Source organism: Antechinus flavipes, chromosome 2 (genome assembly GCF_016432865.1).
Source record: "Antechinus flavipes isolate AdamAnt ecotype Samford, QLD, Australia chromosome 2, AdamAnt_v2, whole genome shotgun sequence".
Lineage (NCBI taxonomy): Eukaryota > Metazoa > Chordata > Mammalia > Dasyuromorphia > Dasyuridae > Antechinus > Antechinus flavipes.
In genome coordinates, this window is record NC_067399.1 from 275,195,151 (window position 1) to 275,212,329 (window position 17,179).

At 39.9% G+C, this 17,179-nt stretch overlaps 1 protein-coding gene across 3 annotated transcripts in view; it reads right to left on the reverse strand.

Annotated features, from left to right (window-relative positions):
• Positions 1-2,705: 2,705 nt before the first annotated feature.
• PLA2G4F (phospholipase A2 group IVF) overlaps positions 2,706-17,179 on the reverse strand; it is a 32,156-nt gene continuing 17,682 nt past the window's right edge. Inside the window, exons 13-22 of one of the 3 annotated variants that reach the window (XM_051977139.1) lie at positions 12,341-12,477; positions 11,773-11,995; positions 11,422-11,536; positions 11,036-11,173; positions 10,450-10,557; positions 9,552-9,746; positions 8,643-8,809; positions 4,179-4,365; positions 3,099-3,256; positions 2,706-2,913 (exon numbers count right to left, since the gene is read on the reverse strand). In XM_051977139.1, the coding sequence (XP_051833099.1) occupies positions 2,902-2,913; positions 3,099-3,256; positions 4,179-4,365; positions 8,643-8,809; positions 9,552-9,746; positions 10,450-10,557; positions 11,036-11,173; positions 11,422-11,536; positions 11,773-11,995; positions 12,341-12,477 (1,440 nt within the window). In that variant the 3' untranslated portion in view covers positions 2,706-2,901. Of the gene's footprint in view, positions 2,914-3,016; positions 3,257-4,178; positions 4,366-8,642; positions 8,810-9,551; positions 9,747-10,449; positions 10,558-11,035; positions 11,174-11,421; positions 11,537-11,772; positions 11,996-12,340; positions 12,478-17,179 lie in introns of those variants that run through there. The other 2 variants (XM_051977138.1, XM_051977140.1) reach the window with 2 other exon arrangements.

Here is a 17,179-nt window from a genome sequence, read left to right on the forward strand (position 1 = left end):
GGGAGACTGTCATGATGGCTTCAAAACTATTCAAGCCTAATTTTAAAACAAAAGTCTCCATAAACAGATTCTAGAAGCTACAAGCCTCCTTAAGGGGAACTTGTCATGGTGGTCTCAAGTCTTCCAAACCTGATTGTATAAAATTCTCTTTGCTATTTTAGGAGCTTTTAATTAAGAATCACTAATAAAAATTATCATAAAATTCTTTCATACATACTGTTCATGGAGCCTCTAGTAAGAAACCCAAGAATTTTAACAGTGATTTAGATCTTTGACCCAATTAAATCCTACTGTGTAGGACAGTAGAGACCACAAAAACAACCAGAGATTCTCAGAGTAAGAAAAAGCAAAAAGGGGTTTATTATGATCTTGCAAGAAAGGCCATCTCCCATCAGACAAGGTGTTTGTCAGTAAAAAAGTGCAAAACATAAACTGCAAAATACAAGATTATATAGAACAAAAGCACCCCGCTTTGACCTTTCCTTTCACTGTTTGGAGGAGTCCAAGCTTATACTTTAACATGGAAATCTATCCCAGAAACAAAAGAATAAATTGCCTTTAAAAGAGGTGCTTAAATGTTAATTAAGTTGGGAGAAACAGAAGGGGAATGGTCATTCAAGACAATCAAATATTTAGCTATAACTCAACTTGTTACAGCAAAGTTCCAAGTGATAATAAGAGTATAGTTTAAGATCATATTCCCATGAGAGGGTCTTCACTCAGTTTATCCCACATATCGAATATTTCCAGTAAGTCACTGGCCCTTCCATTTGCCCTCCCTGGCACAGAATTTACATATAGACAATTATCAATCATGTTTTTTTTAGATTTTCTTTAGCCTAATCATATACAGACATATCCCTTAAATCTATTAGTTCTAAGACCTTGAAACTTATCTTTGGCAGAACAAGGGAAATGATTGGATGTCATCACTAGGGGAAGACATATTTCCTAAATTAGAATCGACCTCTCAAGTCACTCAAGTCATAAACATAGATAATCATATGAGTTTGAAGTCTCCCCAATTCAATCTGCTCTTCCTTCATCCTAAATTCATCCCTGCCTCTTCTGGCTTGTTTTTAGGTTTAACTATAGTACCATCCTTTTTTCTCAGTACCCTTGCTGCTATGGTTTATACCATGTTCCGCCATAGCCATTATCCTTCTCCTCTTGCTATCCTAACCCTCACACTTTTTCTAGCTATAAATATTTCCCCAGTTATCAACCTCTATGCTAAAATGCCCAGCAGATTGCCAAAAGAGTCCATGATACAAAAAGAGTTAAGAACCCCTGATCTTGTCCAACCTCTTCATTTTTAGGAATTATTAGGAACTTGCCAGAGAGGTTGTGACTTATTTAAGTTCACATAGATGAACAGTCTTCTGATTCCAAATTCGGCACTTTCCTCACTGAATTACTCTGCTGATATTGGCAGGACCCCGATTTGTCTTTCCTAAAGGCTCCATTTGGCTAGAGCTACCTTAGTCTGGCTAGCTGGAGAAGATATACTTTATCCTGCCTAGTCACAATCAGCTTGTGATTGTTACTGGTATAGGCTCTCCTTCTTCCCTGTCCCAGGCTGTCAGTCTATTTAAAATGTGCCAATCCTACTGGAGCTCTGAGAAGGCCCTTTCCATTTGGTTTCATGTGGATCAGGAGAAATGGAGTGCAGAGAAGAGAGGGGCAGATTTTCTTAAGAGTCATACATCTGTAGGAGAGACAAGAATTGGAGAAGAGGGGGAGATAAAGAAGAGTGGGAAAGAGAAAAAGACTCCCAATCCATAACAATCCTATTAAAGGACAATCCTTTGTCCTTTACAGTCTTGTTCATGACATTCTGTGTGTGTTTCTTTCTGTCTGTCTGTCTCTTTCTCTCTGGCCACCTCTGTCTCTGTCTTTGTCTTTTTCTGTCTCTGTCTCTCCCACTCTCTGTCTCTATATTTCTCTCTGTACCTCTGTCTGTCTCTTCTTTCTCCCTCCTTCTCTCTCTCTCCCCTACTGTTACAAAGAATTCCATATTTGCATAATGTGGTGACTGTAGACCTGACTCAGGAATGCTACCCAAGTTCAAAGAGCCAATGAGGGGCAATTAGGGAAAGTTCTATAACCCAGTTAGCTTGGATTCTGCAAGGGGCTCCGGGGACTCTTAGTGCACAATAGAGGAACCTAGAAGAGCAAAGGGAATGGACCTACGTGGTATGGCAGATTCAGAGACTCTGTTCTGCTGTCCTCTCCCCCTAGAACTTCAATGTCTATTGCTACAGGTCATTCAGAACTGGCACCCTGGGGACTCAGTGTAGAAAGACGGATGTCCAAATATCTTTGGTCTTTGGCCTGGTCACTTCATCAGGAACCTGAGCTCTGGTTCTTACCTAACATCGTAGATCTAAAGCTAGAAAAGCCTTCTAAAAGTAACCCACCCCCCATTATAGAGGTGAGGAAATAAAGAACTAAGATCATTCAGCGATAAGCATCACAGGTGATTTGAATCCAGGCCTTCTGACTCCACAGTCATTGTGCCTTCCACTACTCAACTTCTGCTGGACTGGGTCTGCAGGGAGCCTTTAGGCTGCTCCACATGACTGTCCAGAGATCTTTTGTGTAGAATTGGCATGGAGGATCACTTAGGAGACAAAAGAACTGTCATCATCCTTCTCCCTCAGCCTGCTCTAAATATGCACATGATGCAAGCCTGTACACATATAGGTACATACCACCTTTATCTCCCATTGTATGCACATACACAACATCTTCTATTTCCAAAACAGTTTGAAAATCTGCACCTGGAGAGATAAAATAGAAGTCTCTTTGTCTTGTGGAGGGTGGGGTATTCGAGAAGAGGACTCTACCTCAACCAGGCTTCCAATAAAACAGCTTAACGCTTCTTGGGCTGTGGAACTGCTATGGCTGGTCCTGGAGGAAGAAGATGATCATCACGTCCTTGCTGTGTCTCCTCCTCTCTCCCGATTCCCATCCTCTGCATTCCTGCTTAGGACCCTCAGGGGTAGTGACTCACCCCAGCAGCTCCCCTGAGCCCCAAGGGATCCTCATCTCCCAGCCTGCCTCCGTTGCAGGGCCCTGCTTAGAGCAGATCTTACAGCTTCTGCATTGTTGAGGATGTTGTATCTGCTCAGTTCTACCAGTCGGTCAAACTCTTTTGGCAGGTAGGTGAAGTTCATGATTCCATAGATGTACTCCTGGTCCTTTATGGTAAAGTTAGCAAAGTTCTTCTCCTTCTGGGTCTTTCGCTCCACACCTACAGTCAAAGAGGCAGGCAGGGAAGGGACAGGGCAGAGTCAGAGAGTCTATATTTTCTATAAAATTCAACTTATGTACAGAGCCCACCTCCTCCACTTGGAGAAATTGGGAAAGGTTCCCCAACCCAAGATTTTCCACTCTGATTGCCACATCTGGAGGAGCTGGTGTGCACCCCTACCCATCCTGGAATTCAAAGAAGTCCCTGAAACCCAGTAGTGGGAAGGGAAGAGCAATAATGCTGGACTCATGCTGGTATGGCTACTTCAGTGCTTCTGTTGGGAGGACCATGTGAGTCACGTGCTGGGCCTGGAGTAGGCAAGAACTAAATTCAAATTCTGCTTCATACACTAAGACTTGCTCAATTATTTCTCCTGAAAAAAATGGGGGCAAAAACAGCACCTACCTCCCAGAGTTGTTGTGAGGATGAAATAATATATGCAAAGTGCTTGCAAAACTTAAAGCATAACATAAATGCTCATCGCCACATCATGACTTTTCATGAACCCATTTGGGGTTTTCTTTCTTTCTTTCTTTTTTTTTCTGAGGTAATCGGGGTTAAGTGACTTGCCCAGCTAGGAAGTATTAAGTGTCTGAAGCCAGATTTTAACTCAGATCCTCCTGACTTCAGGGCTGATGCTCTATCCACTGCATCAATTAGCTAGCCCCCAATTCCACCAGCTAGTTTTCTTCAAGCTCATTTGACAGATCGAGGAAACTAGGGAAACTAGAGTTAAATGAATTGCCCAAGGTCACATAGCTAATAAGAGTCTGAGGTCAAATTTGAATTCCCTACTACTACAATAAATGTTATCATCATCATCATTGTCATCTATTTTCTGATCCCACTTGGGAATAGCAGTCACAGAAAGCCATTTAAACCATACCCAGCAGCACAAAGCCCAGGTTCTCACCCATCCTACCTGGTGCCTGGTATTTTTGAAAGGTGCGATTCACGAGGGGAAAATGTAACACAATGGGCACGCGGGGGTCTTCTACATTATCAAATACATAGTATTCTTGGGGCTCTAGCATGTCCTTGTGCTTCAACTCTATCTGGGGAAAGGGAATGTTTCGATCTTGGCAATACTTCTCAGTCAGCTTCAGGACCTGGGACAGAGAAAATAACCTGTGATTTTCTGTCCTTCCACCCCATGATCAAGCTGCAGATTCTGTGAGACAAGCTGGTTCAGAGAGGAAGAAAGCCTTCTCTTTAACTACCACTAACTGTGAGAGAGGTAGTAAGTCACAGGGAAATAGCACACTGGACTTGGAGAGTCAAGAAAGCCTGTTTGAATCCCATCTCAGACACAGTGTAGCTATGTGATCCCAAAGAAGTTATTTCTCTGTCAAACTATTGTTGGCTGAATGATAAATGTGGAAATCTTTAGAAGAATTGCACATGTTTATCCTATATTGGATTATTTGCTCTCTAAGGGAGAAGGCAAGTGGGGAAGGAGGGAAAAATATAAGGAACACAAGGTTTTGCAAGACGGAATGTTAAAAACTTTGCATGTATTTTGAAAAATAAAAAGCTATTATTAAAAAAATAAAAGAAAAAAAACTATTATTGGCTGAGTTACTGCCAATGCCACTCATGAACATGGGTTATTTTATAGGATCCCTCCAGAAGTAAAGCTACATCAACAAACATGTAATGTAATAAATCTGTTCTCAGCCTTTAATATTGCTCTCTGTTTACTCCAAGCCTTAATACTTTTTAAAAGTGATTATTTACACTATATGTACCTTCTTTTTTAAAACATGTAAATTGTGTCATTCACAAAGGATTTTAACCCTTTTCTTACACTATGTGATGGCCATTTCTCAATTCTCTTCTATATTCTTCCAAATGGAGATAATTATGGGTGAAGACAACTCAAGGATAGGAAGGGCCAGATGACTTCAAGATGTAAGAAAGTAAGGCAGTGACCTTACTTTCATAGTTGGAGGAAGAGCAGAGCTGAGGTGCCACAGTGCACCCGCTGGAGGAATTGAATTCTCAATGGCTTGTTGCTGTGTGGTTTCTCCTCCTCCCACAAACTCTTCTGTTAACTGAATTATTGACGGCTAGATGAAAGAGGAGATTCTTCACCTCATTTGCTCCCTAGCCTTAATCACCGAATGGATGTGACCTCAGTTACACTGAGACTGTCAAAAGACCTTAGCTTAAAAAAAGGGCAAGGTCTTCCATTGCATCCAGGACTGTCTCCAGTCATCATGATCTATATCTGGCCACTGGACCCAGATGGCTCTGGAGGGGAAAGTGAAACAGAGGACCTTGCCCAGCTCTCCCTCACTTAAATCCAATTCACGTGCATCATCTCTCTGATTCGTGGTCCTCTTCGAGAAGGACAAACAACAGCCCCTTACTGCAAAAGATTTCTATGGATTGACTTGTTTGCCAGTATTCTAGGAATGTTTCAATCCCCTCCTTCATTTCTGGTGTAGAAGTGTTAACTCTTTCAATGATTTTCTTGAGGTAATGGACCCTATGTTTTGGTACTATTGTATGGGTTTCCATTAAGGTGCTTCTCAAATTGGTTAATTTTCATTTACAATTCCAAAAGCATGCCTTAAGACTAATATTGCATAGTTATTAATTGCCTTAAACATGTTCTTTCCTTTCAACTTTGACCTAAGAATGTCAGTAAGTCTCATAGTATTCCACCGCCTTCAGAGCTTTATGTCCAATGAGTCTTCTTAGAGGAGACCAACTTAGGTGCAGATATTTTCTCCTTTCAGAGGTTCACTGTGACCTCTGAATTCACAGTCTTCATTTTTTGATCTTTTGGTTATATATTTAAAGAATTGTACATTTACCAAGTCCAAATGACATTTTGATCTCATTGGGAAAATATTTGATGAGGCATAAGACCTGGTGAGTTTGCTGTTTAATAGAACCATATAGTTCAATGCTAACCATATACATCAAGGGGATGATGTTTTGGTTCAACTCTTTAATTTCATAATCATCTTTAATTATACTTGGATCATAACAGATTTAAGCCTAAGCAGACCTATAATGACTTTAATCTGTCTCTCTGAAAAATGCCACATTTAACATAAATTATATTTGACATTATTGTATGGGTGGCAATATTTTTTATTTTTTCCCTGAAATCCTTTAACTTTTTAAAAACTATATTTATTATAAGCTTTGAGTTGTAAATTCTATTTTCCTCTCTCCTTTTTCCCCTCCTTCTGCTAAGACAGTAAGAAATCAGAAACAAGTTATAAATATACAATTATGTAAAAGATTTTCATATTAGTCATTTTGTCCAAGAAGACTCAAATAAAAGAAAAAAATGTATTCATATTCCAAAACATTATTCAAATAATATCATTTCTCGGGATGCATATAACATGCTTCATCATTAGTCTTTTGGGATTGTCTTACATCATTGTATTGCTGAGAATAGCTAAGTCATACAGTTCTTCATTGAACAATATTGCTATATAATGTTCTCCTGGTTCTGTTTTACTTCACAATGCATCTAAGTTGTTTCCAGTTCATGTAAGTCTTTACAGTTTTTTCTGAAATTATCCTGCTTGTCATTTCTTACAGGACAATAATATTCTATTACAATCATGTACCACAGCTTGCTTAACCATTCCTCAATTGGTGAACTTCCCTTTGATTTCTAATTTTTAGTATGGCACTATTTTTCATAGGGAATATAGTTTTTCAATAGTCAGTTTTAATTCTCCTTGCACTTGAACTTATTTCACATATTTATAGTAAATGGCTGTGCCGTAAATACAGAACTGGATCAAAGGCCTTATGAAAATCAACAAAAGCAGTCTAGATGGTATGATCCTTTTAGGCAGCTTGTTTAATAATTGTTACCACTGTTCAGTTGTGTCCAACTTTTCATGCCCCCATTTGGAGTTTTCTTGGCAAAAATACTGGCTTACCATTTCCTTCTCTAGTTCATTTTACAGATGAGAAAACTTAAGCAAATAGGGTTAAATGACTTGCCTAGCCACAGAGTTCATCAATAACTGAGGCCAGATTTAAACTGAAGGAGATGAGACTTTCTGACTTCAGGCTTGACATTCTATCCAGTGTATCACCTGTCTACCTTTGTTTAATAATTACTGAATCAATAATAAGTTACATTTTATATTCTTGAGAAAAGGAACACACCCTTTTTCTCCACATAACGACAAACAAGACCAAACAAGAAACAAAACTCACAAATTATATGAAGCATAGTTGTATCATTGTATCATACAATCTTGTTGTATCAAAACTTTTTTCGTGATATATGTTGTCTGATCCTATCAGTTTCCTAATGATTATGGCAATTCCAAATGGGAAGAGAATAGGCCCCTAAAAGGCATCAGGGTCCCTGTCCCTTTAGATCTTTAAAAAAAGGCTGAAAGATCATCTGCACAAAATCCTGGGAAGGGGATTCTTGTTCAAGTGTGGATTGTACTAGATAGATAGTTTCCACTTAGATGGCATCCTGTGGTAGCCTTTTGTCTATAAAATATGGGAAGAGTCTGAATAATAGCTGGCATTTATATAGCTCTTTAAGATTTCCTAAGCACTTTTACATATTTAGGGCATCCCAAAAGTCTTAGTGCAATTCTAAGCTATTAAAACTTAAACCCTGTAGTATCTTATTTGATTTTCACAACAGCCCTGGGAAATAGATGCTATTTGTTATTATTATTATTACTATTATTCTCATTTTAGGGATAAGGAAGCTCAGGCAGAGAGAGATTACACAGCCAGCTGAATACCTGAGGGGTGATTTTTAACTCAAGACTTTTCTGTTGTCTAGTCCAGCACTCTTATCACTCACTACATCGTCTAGCTGCCTCTATTTAAGTTTGTGAGACATAATGACAAGGTCAGAGGGATTCATCACCAACCTTATTAATCACCGTGAAAGAAAAGTGGCTCTAGCATCTGATTATGGGATCTCAACAAGTAAAATATTAAGCTAACCCTGAATGAAACATCCTCTACCACTCTCTTCCCTCCTTCCACCTCATCTCCAGTTTCCTTCTTCTCCCTAACTGCCATCTTCCTTCTTCAAAGGACTGCTCCTCTGCCAAGCAATTCTTTCTCCTCCCCTCATTCCCTACCTAGCATTCTTAAAACTAGCTCAGCAACTCTTCATCCCCAAAGCTTGGGTCTGTTCAATCAATCACAGCCTTTGCGAGAGCTTTCAATGTGCTGGCTAACACTATTTGGGAATCATCCCCAATTAGGCCAGAAACCCACCACACATCCATTCACCATGGCACCTTCAGGAGATGTACCCATTCATAAGCAAAGAAACCCAATATTTCCAGGGAAGGGTGAGCTGACTCTCAAAATAAGCCAAGTCTCACTGCTAGATCACACCCACCCACCCCCACATCTACTCTACCTCGAATGGCATGTCCAGGGAGTAGTCGAAGGACAAGATGACATCCACATCTCTCTGAGGCAGCAGCACTAGTGGGAATGGAGAGTTGATGGCAAAGGCTCCATCGACCAAGTAGAGGCACTCCTTCATGGGTGTCAGATTATTGGGGAAAGCATCTGGGTGGCTGACTGGGAAGAAGAAAGGAAGGGAAGGAGGAAGGAAGGGGAAGAGGAAAAGAGGGAAGGACAAAAAATGGAAGGCAGAGAGGGAGGATTTAATCAATGCCTACTATGTGCTAGGCCTTGTGCTAAACATTTTTAAGAACCTGATTAGCTCAGCAGTACAGGGGATTGAGCGTCAGGATATGGAGCTGGGAAAATAGGAGCTTAAACTGTGTCTCAGATACTTCCTAGCAGAATGTGAGCCCAGACAAGTTATTTAACATCTCTCAGCCTCAGTTTCCTCCTCTGTAACAGGTGATAACAAAAGTACTTTCCTTACAGGATTATAGTGAGGATCAAATGAAATAACATGTAAAAGAGCTTTGCAAAGTTTAAAGCCCTTTATAAATGCCATTATTATTATTAAGATTATTATTATTATCAGTATAGCTGATGTTTGGCATGTCGACCTATCCTGTTCTTTTCCCATATACAAAACCCCCTTGATTAATGTGCAAAAATGTATGTGAGGCTTGGGGCACAGGTCTGAGCTCACAGATCCTTCCTTCTTCCCCTCATCCCCTCCACTCCCTCTCAGAATCCCCCTGGCTGTGAGAGAAAAGCACACTACCACCCACCTCCTCCCCCACGCCCCTGAGATCAGACATTTAATTAGATACTCCCTTCACCCTTATCTCCTATTCACCCAGTGGGACAAATTCACAAACAGGAAGCCTGACTGAGTGCCAGTGTCTTCTGGGGAAGTCACCTTTCTGAGCCAAAAATTCCTTGCTCTCAGTGTAGCGTTCATGCAGGCAAAGTCCTTGGATAAAATTGAAGTTTTCCCCAGAAGTGAAGCGGGAGGTGAAGATATCCATGAGGGTCTTGGAGAAGATGCCTTGTGGGATGTAGAGCCGTGTCCTTAACCGGGCTGGCTTAAGCAGCTGTAGAGTTTCACAGTCGTCTGAGAGGAGAGAGGAACCATGAGGATGGGGGCAGAATTGTAACAATAACCAGCATTTCTATAGCACCCACTGTGTGCTAAGTATTTTACAATTATCTCATTTGGTCCTCACACCCTAAGAGGTAGGAGTTATTTTGATCGATCCCCATTTTATAGTTGAGGAAACTCAGGCAAACAGAAGTTAATAATAATAAGAATAGCTAATATTTACATAGTGCTTATTATGTGCCATGCCATGTGCTAAACACTTTGTAAATATTATTTCATTTGATCTTCATAGCAACCTTAACAAGGTAGGTGCTATCCCCATTTTACAGATGAGGAAGCTGAATCCAAGCTCATACCACTAGGTTAGATTTGAAATGGGATTCCTGATTCCAGGGGGAAGATAGAGATGAGATAGATGGAGGGAATCATATACTGATCAAAGATGTTTCAGCACAATAGTTCACTAAGAGTTGCCTGACCTAGGTTCTGGTTTTAAATTTCCCAAATTGCCTCTACCATAGGGTTGCTCAGTACTCTGCCTCTCTCTTTTCTTACTTTCCCTCCCTGGTTTTAAAAGTTCCCAGAATTCAATCCAATACCTGGATTCTTTATTGACTCTCTCATCCCTCACTCTCCACCATGGCCCTTGGAAACCAAAGGGCAGTCAGGTTTCAGGTCAACCTCATCCCACTCCTCCCCTTTTCACTTTTCCCACCTTTGGTGTCAATGCTATCACTGTGAGAGTCCAGGAGGCTGATCTTGAAGCCGATTGTCCTCCGGAAGATATCCTCCAGGTTGGCAGCAAAGGCGCTTCCCCACAGACCTGCAGAATGAGAGGTATCTATAGGTGAGGAAGGAGACACTTGTGTTCCGGGCACTTCATACCTGGCTCCCAGCCACAACTCATCCCTCTCCCACTCCTCTGTCTACACTTCCCTATCTCGCACCCCACTTCACCCATGCAAGAGTCATCAGTCTTCTGTGACTGAGAAATCAAAATACATGGCCCAACAACACTCCCAAATTCTGCCAGCCCAAAATTAAAATGGAACTGGGAAATATTTAACAAAATAATAAATAAAATATAGATAGCATTACTTTTTTTTTTTTTTCCTGAGGCAATTGGGGTTAAATGACTTGACAGCATTACATTTTAAAAAAACAAAAGGTGGCTGGCAAGGATCCTTACATATAATTTAGTGGCCCCCATTTCTTTTTGAGCTTGACCCCTGTCCCATTGCATGATGTGCCCCACAGTGCTTGACTCCATTGCGACTCTGCCTTCTCTGGCAGGAACTCACCCTGTAGGTAGCAGATGCGGGGCTCTGGCCAAGACTTAAGTAGTCGCCCCATGAAGAATTCAGAGGCAAATAACTCTGTGGGGATAAAGGCCCCATACTTGGGAAAGCCAACCTCATAAGGAGTGAACTCATACCACTCTGAAAAGGATGGAAGGAATTGTTACCCAGAGACTCTCCAGGTTAATGGGCCCTGCCTCCCATGCTCCATCATCCCTTGTATTCAAAAAAGGGAATGACCTCTCCTTAACCCTCCCCCAGCTCCCTTTTATGGCTATCCCCCAACATCTACCACCTTCACATTATACCCTTCCCTGTGATAATTCCCTCCATTCTCTAAGGGAACCAATCCTGCCCCAAATTCTATCATCCTTCCCAAGCCAGGAAACCTGCAAAATCCTGGCTAGACACATTCCTGTGGACATTGATGCCTGCATAGATGGGGTAGGGATTCTGTCCCTCAACAACAGCTGCCCGCTGGTCAGACAACTTGGCTGGGTTTTCCTGGATGGGAAAAAGAAAAAGGGGGAGCGGTAAAGAAGGGAGAGAGGGAAAAATTTTGGAACTCAAAGTCTAACAAAAGTGAATGTTGAAAACTATCTTTACATGTTTTTGGAAAAATAAAATACTATTGAAAAAGTTTGAAATTAAAAAAAAGAAGCATTGGGAAGCAGGAAGTCACTTTGATTGCACCGAGGGGAATCTACCATAGCCCCCTCTTCCCTTAGCCTTTCTCATACCTTTTGATACAAGAAATACTCAATAAGGAGACCCCAAAGATCAATGAGAGAAACACGGAAGCCGCTCTTCTCCCGAGCCAACAACTGATGGCTATAATAGCGCAATTGGTCAGACAAGAAGGCTCTTGTTTTGCTGCTGCACACGGAGCGTCTTGCTTGTCTCACTGGGCCCCACAGTGATGTCTGAGACCAACCAGGGTCTTTGTAGATGGTAGAAATGCACCTGGAGAACAGGGAGCCTCATCACTTCAGGTGTGAGATGGTGAAGGAGGAAGGATAGAGAAAAAATGGGAAGTGGTCCAAACCAAAACAGGAATCACTGCCCTTCTACTCTTATTCTTGTGTGGAACTATTCATAGGACAAGGAACCTGAGCTTATGTATATGAGCACTCTCGGGCTACTTTCCCTTCAGTGGGAATCTTATGATACAAGTTACCTCCTCAATGATACCTAACCCTCCCCTCCTCCCCAACCACTTAGCCAGCGCATTCACTCTTGAACCTATGGGAGGGTAAGGCAAGAGCCAAGTGAAGGAGCCAGAGCCCTCTGCTTTTGTCTGTCACCTACCAGGTAGAACCTGAGATCCCACTCAGGTAAGTCACAGTATCCAGAAAACCCAGCTCCTGTAGCCCAGTCAGGCTGCCATAAAGGGATGTCATGGCTCTGGTCCCACCCCCAGTACCCAGCACAGCCACCACTGGTACCTGATGATCAGACAGAAATCAATCAATCAATCAAATATATATTAAGAAACTGTCATTTGGCTCTTTTTGTATGCCCAGTCCTCAGTTTGGTTCCTGGCACATAGTAAGATTTTAATAATTTTATTGATTAATTACCTACTATGTGCCTGAGACAAAAGACAAAAAGAAAATCTCATCCCCAAGGAGTTTACATTCTAAATGGAGAAGACCAAACTGCACAATAGATAACAAAATAAATTAAGATAGTTTTGGGATTGAGTGCATTAATAGCTGAAGGTGAAGGTAAAGTACAGAGGAAAGGCCTCATGTCAGTTTGAACTGAGTTCCGAAGGAAACTAGCAACTTCAAGATGCAGAGATGAAAGGTAGAGTAGCATATATAGATGGGATGAAGCTCGGACCAAATTCAAAGTTGAGAAAACACAGATATTCACAAAATTCTCTCTTCCCCCTTCTACCCACTGAGCAAGTTTTTTTCAGGCTAAAAGTAACAAACAAAAAACCCCCATCAAGGCACTAAAACTGGTAAGAAGAAACTTATAATTTTGATGAAGTTTAGGTTTTGGGGTTCCCTTTAGTAGGGAGCCAAATGAGGAAGTCTAGATTTAGGGAATCAAAATGAGATTAGGGTTTCTGGTGGTCAGGGAGTTAAATGATAAGGTCTAGTGGCAAGTTCGGGGTTCAGGGAACCAAATGGAGAGGTTTGGCTCCCCTGCAACCCCTTGGAGTTTGGAGCAAGGGTAAGGAGTTTTAGGGAACCCCTTTCTGGTGGTGCAGAGATTCTCTGTAAAGGAATTTACAAACCTGAAAAGGCTAGACTAATAAAAGAGGTTTATTATAGGCATTGGGAAGTCAGCCTTTACTACGCAGGAACAGAAAGGCTGAATTCCTCAGTGAAGGAGTTCTGGCAGAGAAGTTTAGAGAAATCCTGACAGAGAGGCAAAAAGTCTCATTTGGGAAATAAGTGAGGGATATAGACAGAGGGTAACACTGGAAGAGAATATTATTCCAGGGGGTCAGAGGTTTCTTTGGCATAGCATGACAAGGCATGGCATGTTAGGACCACTGCAAAGAAATGAGTTTTTAATTGCCATTTTTATAAGGAAGTCTTTGGCTACATTCCAAGCCTGCTCCATGAGGACTGGGCTAGTGGATGGAGTTCCAAGTTGGCTCTTTTTATCTACAAGCCGGATTTCAGCTTAAGCTAGAATTAAAATTGAATGAGTCTCTTTTAATTCAATAGGGTTGGAATTCTTTAGCTCAGGACTGAACCAACCCCACCTAGATAATAGAATGAAGCTGTTTATCTTGTTTCCCTCATGCAGATTCCCACAGATGCAGGGTCCAAGGAGAATCTCTCCATCAAGGAGTGTTAGAGAGTTTCGGGGCCCCTTCTTCAATTTGACCTACAGCTCTCCAGCAGCTGCTGGAGAATCCAGTTGGGACCAATGTTCATTAGCAAGCCATAAGTATAGAACCAAATATCAACCCATGTCAAGGTACTATATACTTTGAAGAGTGGGGGGAAATTCATCTTCCTATAGATAATCCCCTTCAAACTATGTAGGGCTGCATTTACAACAAAAATGTATCCTGCAAATATTAACAGCAAAAGCAGTGTTCCTCTTGATATGCTAGGCTCTCAGTCGTATCCTGCCACAACTAATTCTAAAGTTCTTTAGTCTGTTTGTTCTTTGCTATGTGATTCAAACCCAGATAGCCTCCTTTGTACCAGAGACTACACAGATCTATAAAACAAAGATAGACAATTTCAACAGATTATTTTGGGAATAAACTAAGAACGATACACCTTAAAACCAGGACAACCTGCATTATTTTGTTTTTATTACTCAGTCATGTCTGACTTTTTGGTGACTTCATTTGGGGTTTTCATGGCAAAGATACTGGAGTGATTTGCCATTTCCTTCTCTAGTTGCTCATTTGACAGATGAGGAAACTAAGGCAAATAGGATGATGAAGTGCCCAGAATCACATAGCTATTGAAGTTTCTGAGGATAGATTCCAAGAATAAAGTTTCTGAAGATGAATCTTCTTGACTTCAGACCTGACATTCTATTCATAGAGATGCTATCAAACCAAATTTACAGCTAGTGTTATGCTTGGATCTACAGTCACCTTGAGGCAGATTTTGGGAGCAGGTCTAAAATTGGGGGCAATAAACTTAAAAGTTATCATTTCATCTCTATGACAACTAAGATCTTAATAAAGCAGGTCAGATTCTGAGGATCTTGGTTTTACTTCTGGTTTGGACAGGCACAAGAAAAAACATTGAAAAGTATGGATTAAGCGACTTCGTGATTTGAAGACCAGTGCTCCCCACCTGCATTAGATGGAATAAACTTTAAATTACTGCTCCTTTTTTTTTTTTTTTTGCCTGGCTGATCCTCTACTGGCCTCATCTTTTAAAAATTTTATTATTTGTTTACCTCCCCCCCACCTCCATTCATGCATATGTGCATCTGAGAAAACTTAAATTCATACAGTTTTGTAGATAATGTATAAATGCCTTTAAAAACTGAAATTTTTGCCACTATGAAGTCTGTTTTCCAAGATGATCAGAGAAAAAGTAAAAGAGCCCAGATGTTCTAAAATATCTATAGCAATTCTTTATGTGATGGCAATTTACCAGAAGCTGAGGGAATTTCCATCAATCAAATTGTGGTATATGATTGTAATGGAGCATTACTATGCTATAAGAAATGATGAGCAAGTTGGTTTTGGAAAAACATGGAAAGACTTGAATGAAATGATGAAGAGTGAAATGAGTAAAACCAAGAAACAATGGATACCGTAACAGCCATACTTTTCAAAAAATAACTGTAAACAACTAAGCTATTCTGAGTATTATATTCAAATCAACTACAAAGGCCCTATAAAGGAACATGTTATCCACTACCAAAGAAAAAACTGATAAATGGAAATATGCATATTATGGTTTTACATACTTGCATATATGCATGTGTGTTTATCTCAAATGGAGACCTTCTCTAGTACAAGGTGAGGAAGAAATGGAAGATAGTTCTGTGAGAAATGAATATTTCTTTCGTATTTAATAATTGATTTTGCATTAGGACCAAGGTTTCCACCCCCCTTTCAACTTTCTCATCCAGAACTACTCAGTGTTGGAAAAATCTCTCTTAAAGCTTTACACAGGTCAAGATCTAATCAGACAGTAAAATAAATTCTGAATTTTGTGTCTTTTCTCTTTTGATCTGATTTTTTTTTTTTTTTGCACAGCATGGTGAATATGGAAACATGGTTATATGTTTAATCTATGTCATATTGCTTGCTGTCTTGGGATGAAGCATGGAGAAAGGAGAGGGAGAAAAGTTTGGAACACAAAGTTTTGCAAAAGTGAATCTTGAAAATTATCTTTACATGTATTTGGAAAAATAAAATAATATTTAAAAAGAGAAATTATGAGTTTGGGATAAAGGGTCTATTCCTGCTCATTGTATTTGTTTAGTCTGGGGTAAAAGTTAAATCTCCATTTTGTCAAGAAAGGTGATTATGGAAATTAATGTCTCCTTGACCAAGATTGGGTGATCTATGTCAAAGCTTTATATGCATATGAGGTTGTAACTGAATGGGGGAGGGGGGTGTCATGAAAAATGCAACAACAGTAAAAGGCATCAAATATTTTTCCAACATTTAATTCTTTATGTAAAAATAAACAAGGACATCCATATTTTATTAGTATTTAAATTTGCTTTCATCTTTAATAAATGTGTATTTGTATATACCAGAGATTTGTTTTTTTAAAGATTTTTTTATGATTTATTATCAATAAATGTTTGATTTGTATATTATTTTATATAACTATATACAAAGTATTACATAAAAATTTCTTGGGAGAAAAAGGGTAGCTAGTGGAAGAAATTAAAAAACCTTGATCTAAATCACACATCCCAAGATGCTTATTTTATATAGCTCTCCTCCCATTGGAATATCCAATCAGAATGCCACCCCTGAGGAACACCTACTCTTTGAAGAGTATATGAACTATGAGCTGGCAGTCATGATATTCTTTGTTCTAAGAGATATAGCCAAATGACTGTCTTTTTATTAATAACGTGTTGGCTTATCTCTTTTTAATAGTCACAGTTAGAATCTTAAAATGTAACCCAAAAAAAGAAATTTAATTTTTTAAAAAATTAAAAAGAATTAAAATTGTTACAAGAGAGTAATTGCCCAAGATTCAGAATTTTTAAAAAATGGAACATGAATATTATGTGACCCACATCTTTACTCTAACTCAGTCATGAGATTAAAATTATTCCTCACTATTCAAACATGTCAAAGATTACATTTGAGAGAAGAGGGAGCCAGATACTAGGTTGTCTTTACAAAATGGAACCCCATTATTGTCAGCAACCATTCCACTATTAAGAGATTTTAAGGACATGATATATTTTCTGATCCCCAGAATTTTCACTGGATGTTCCCCATGCCTTGAATGCTCTGATTCTCTTTTCTTCTAAGTCTCCTGGCTTCCCTGACTTCCTTCAAGTCCCAACTAAAAACCTATCTTCCACAAGAAGTCTTTCCATTCCTCAACGTCAGCACCCTCTCTCTGTTGATTATTTTCATTTATTTGGTGTATAATTTGTACACAGTTGTTTGCATGGTGAGCTAAAGCACTATACTAAGCACTGGAGAGATAAGAACAAGGCAGTCACCCC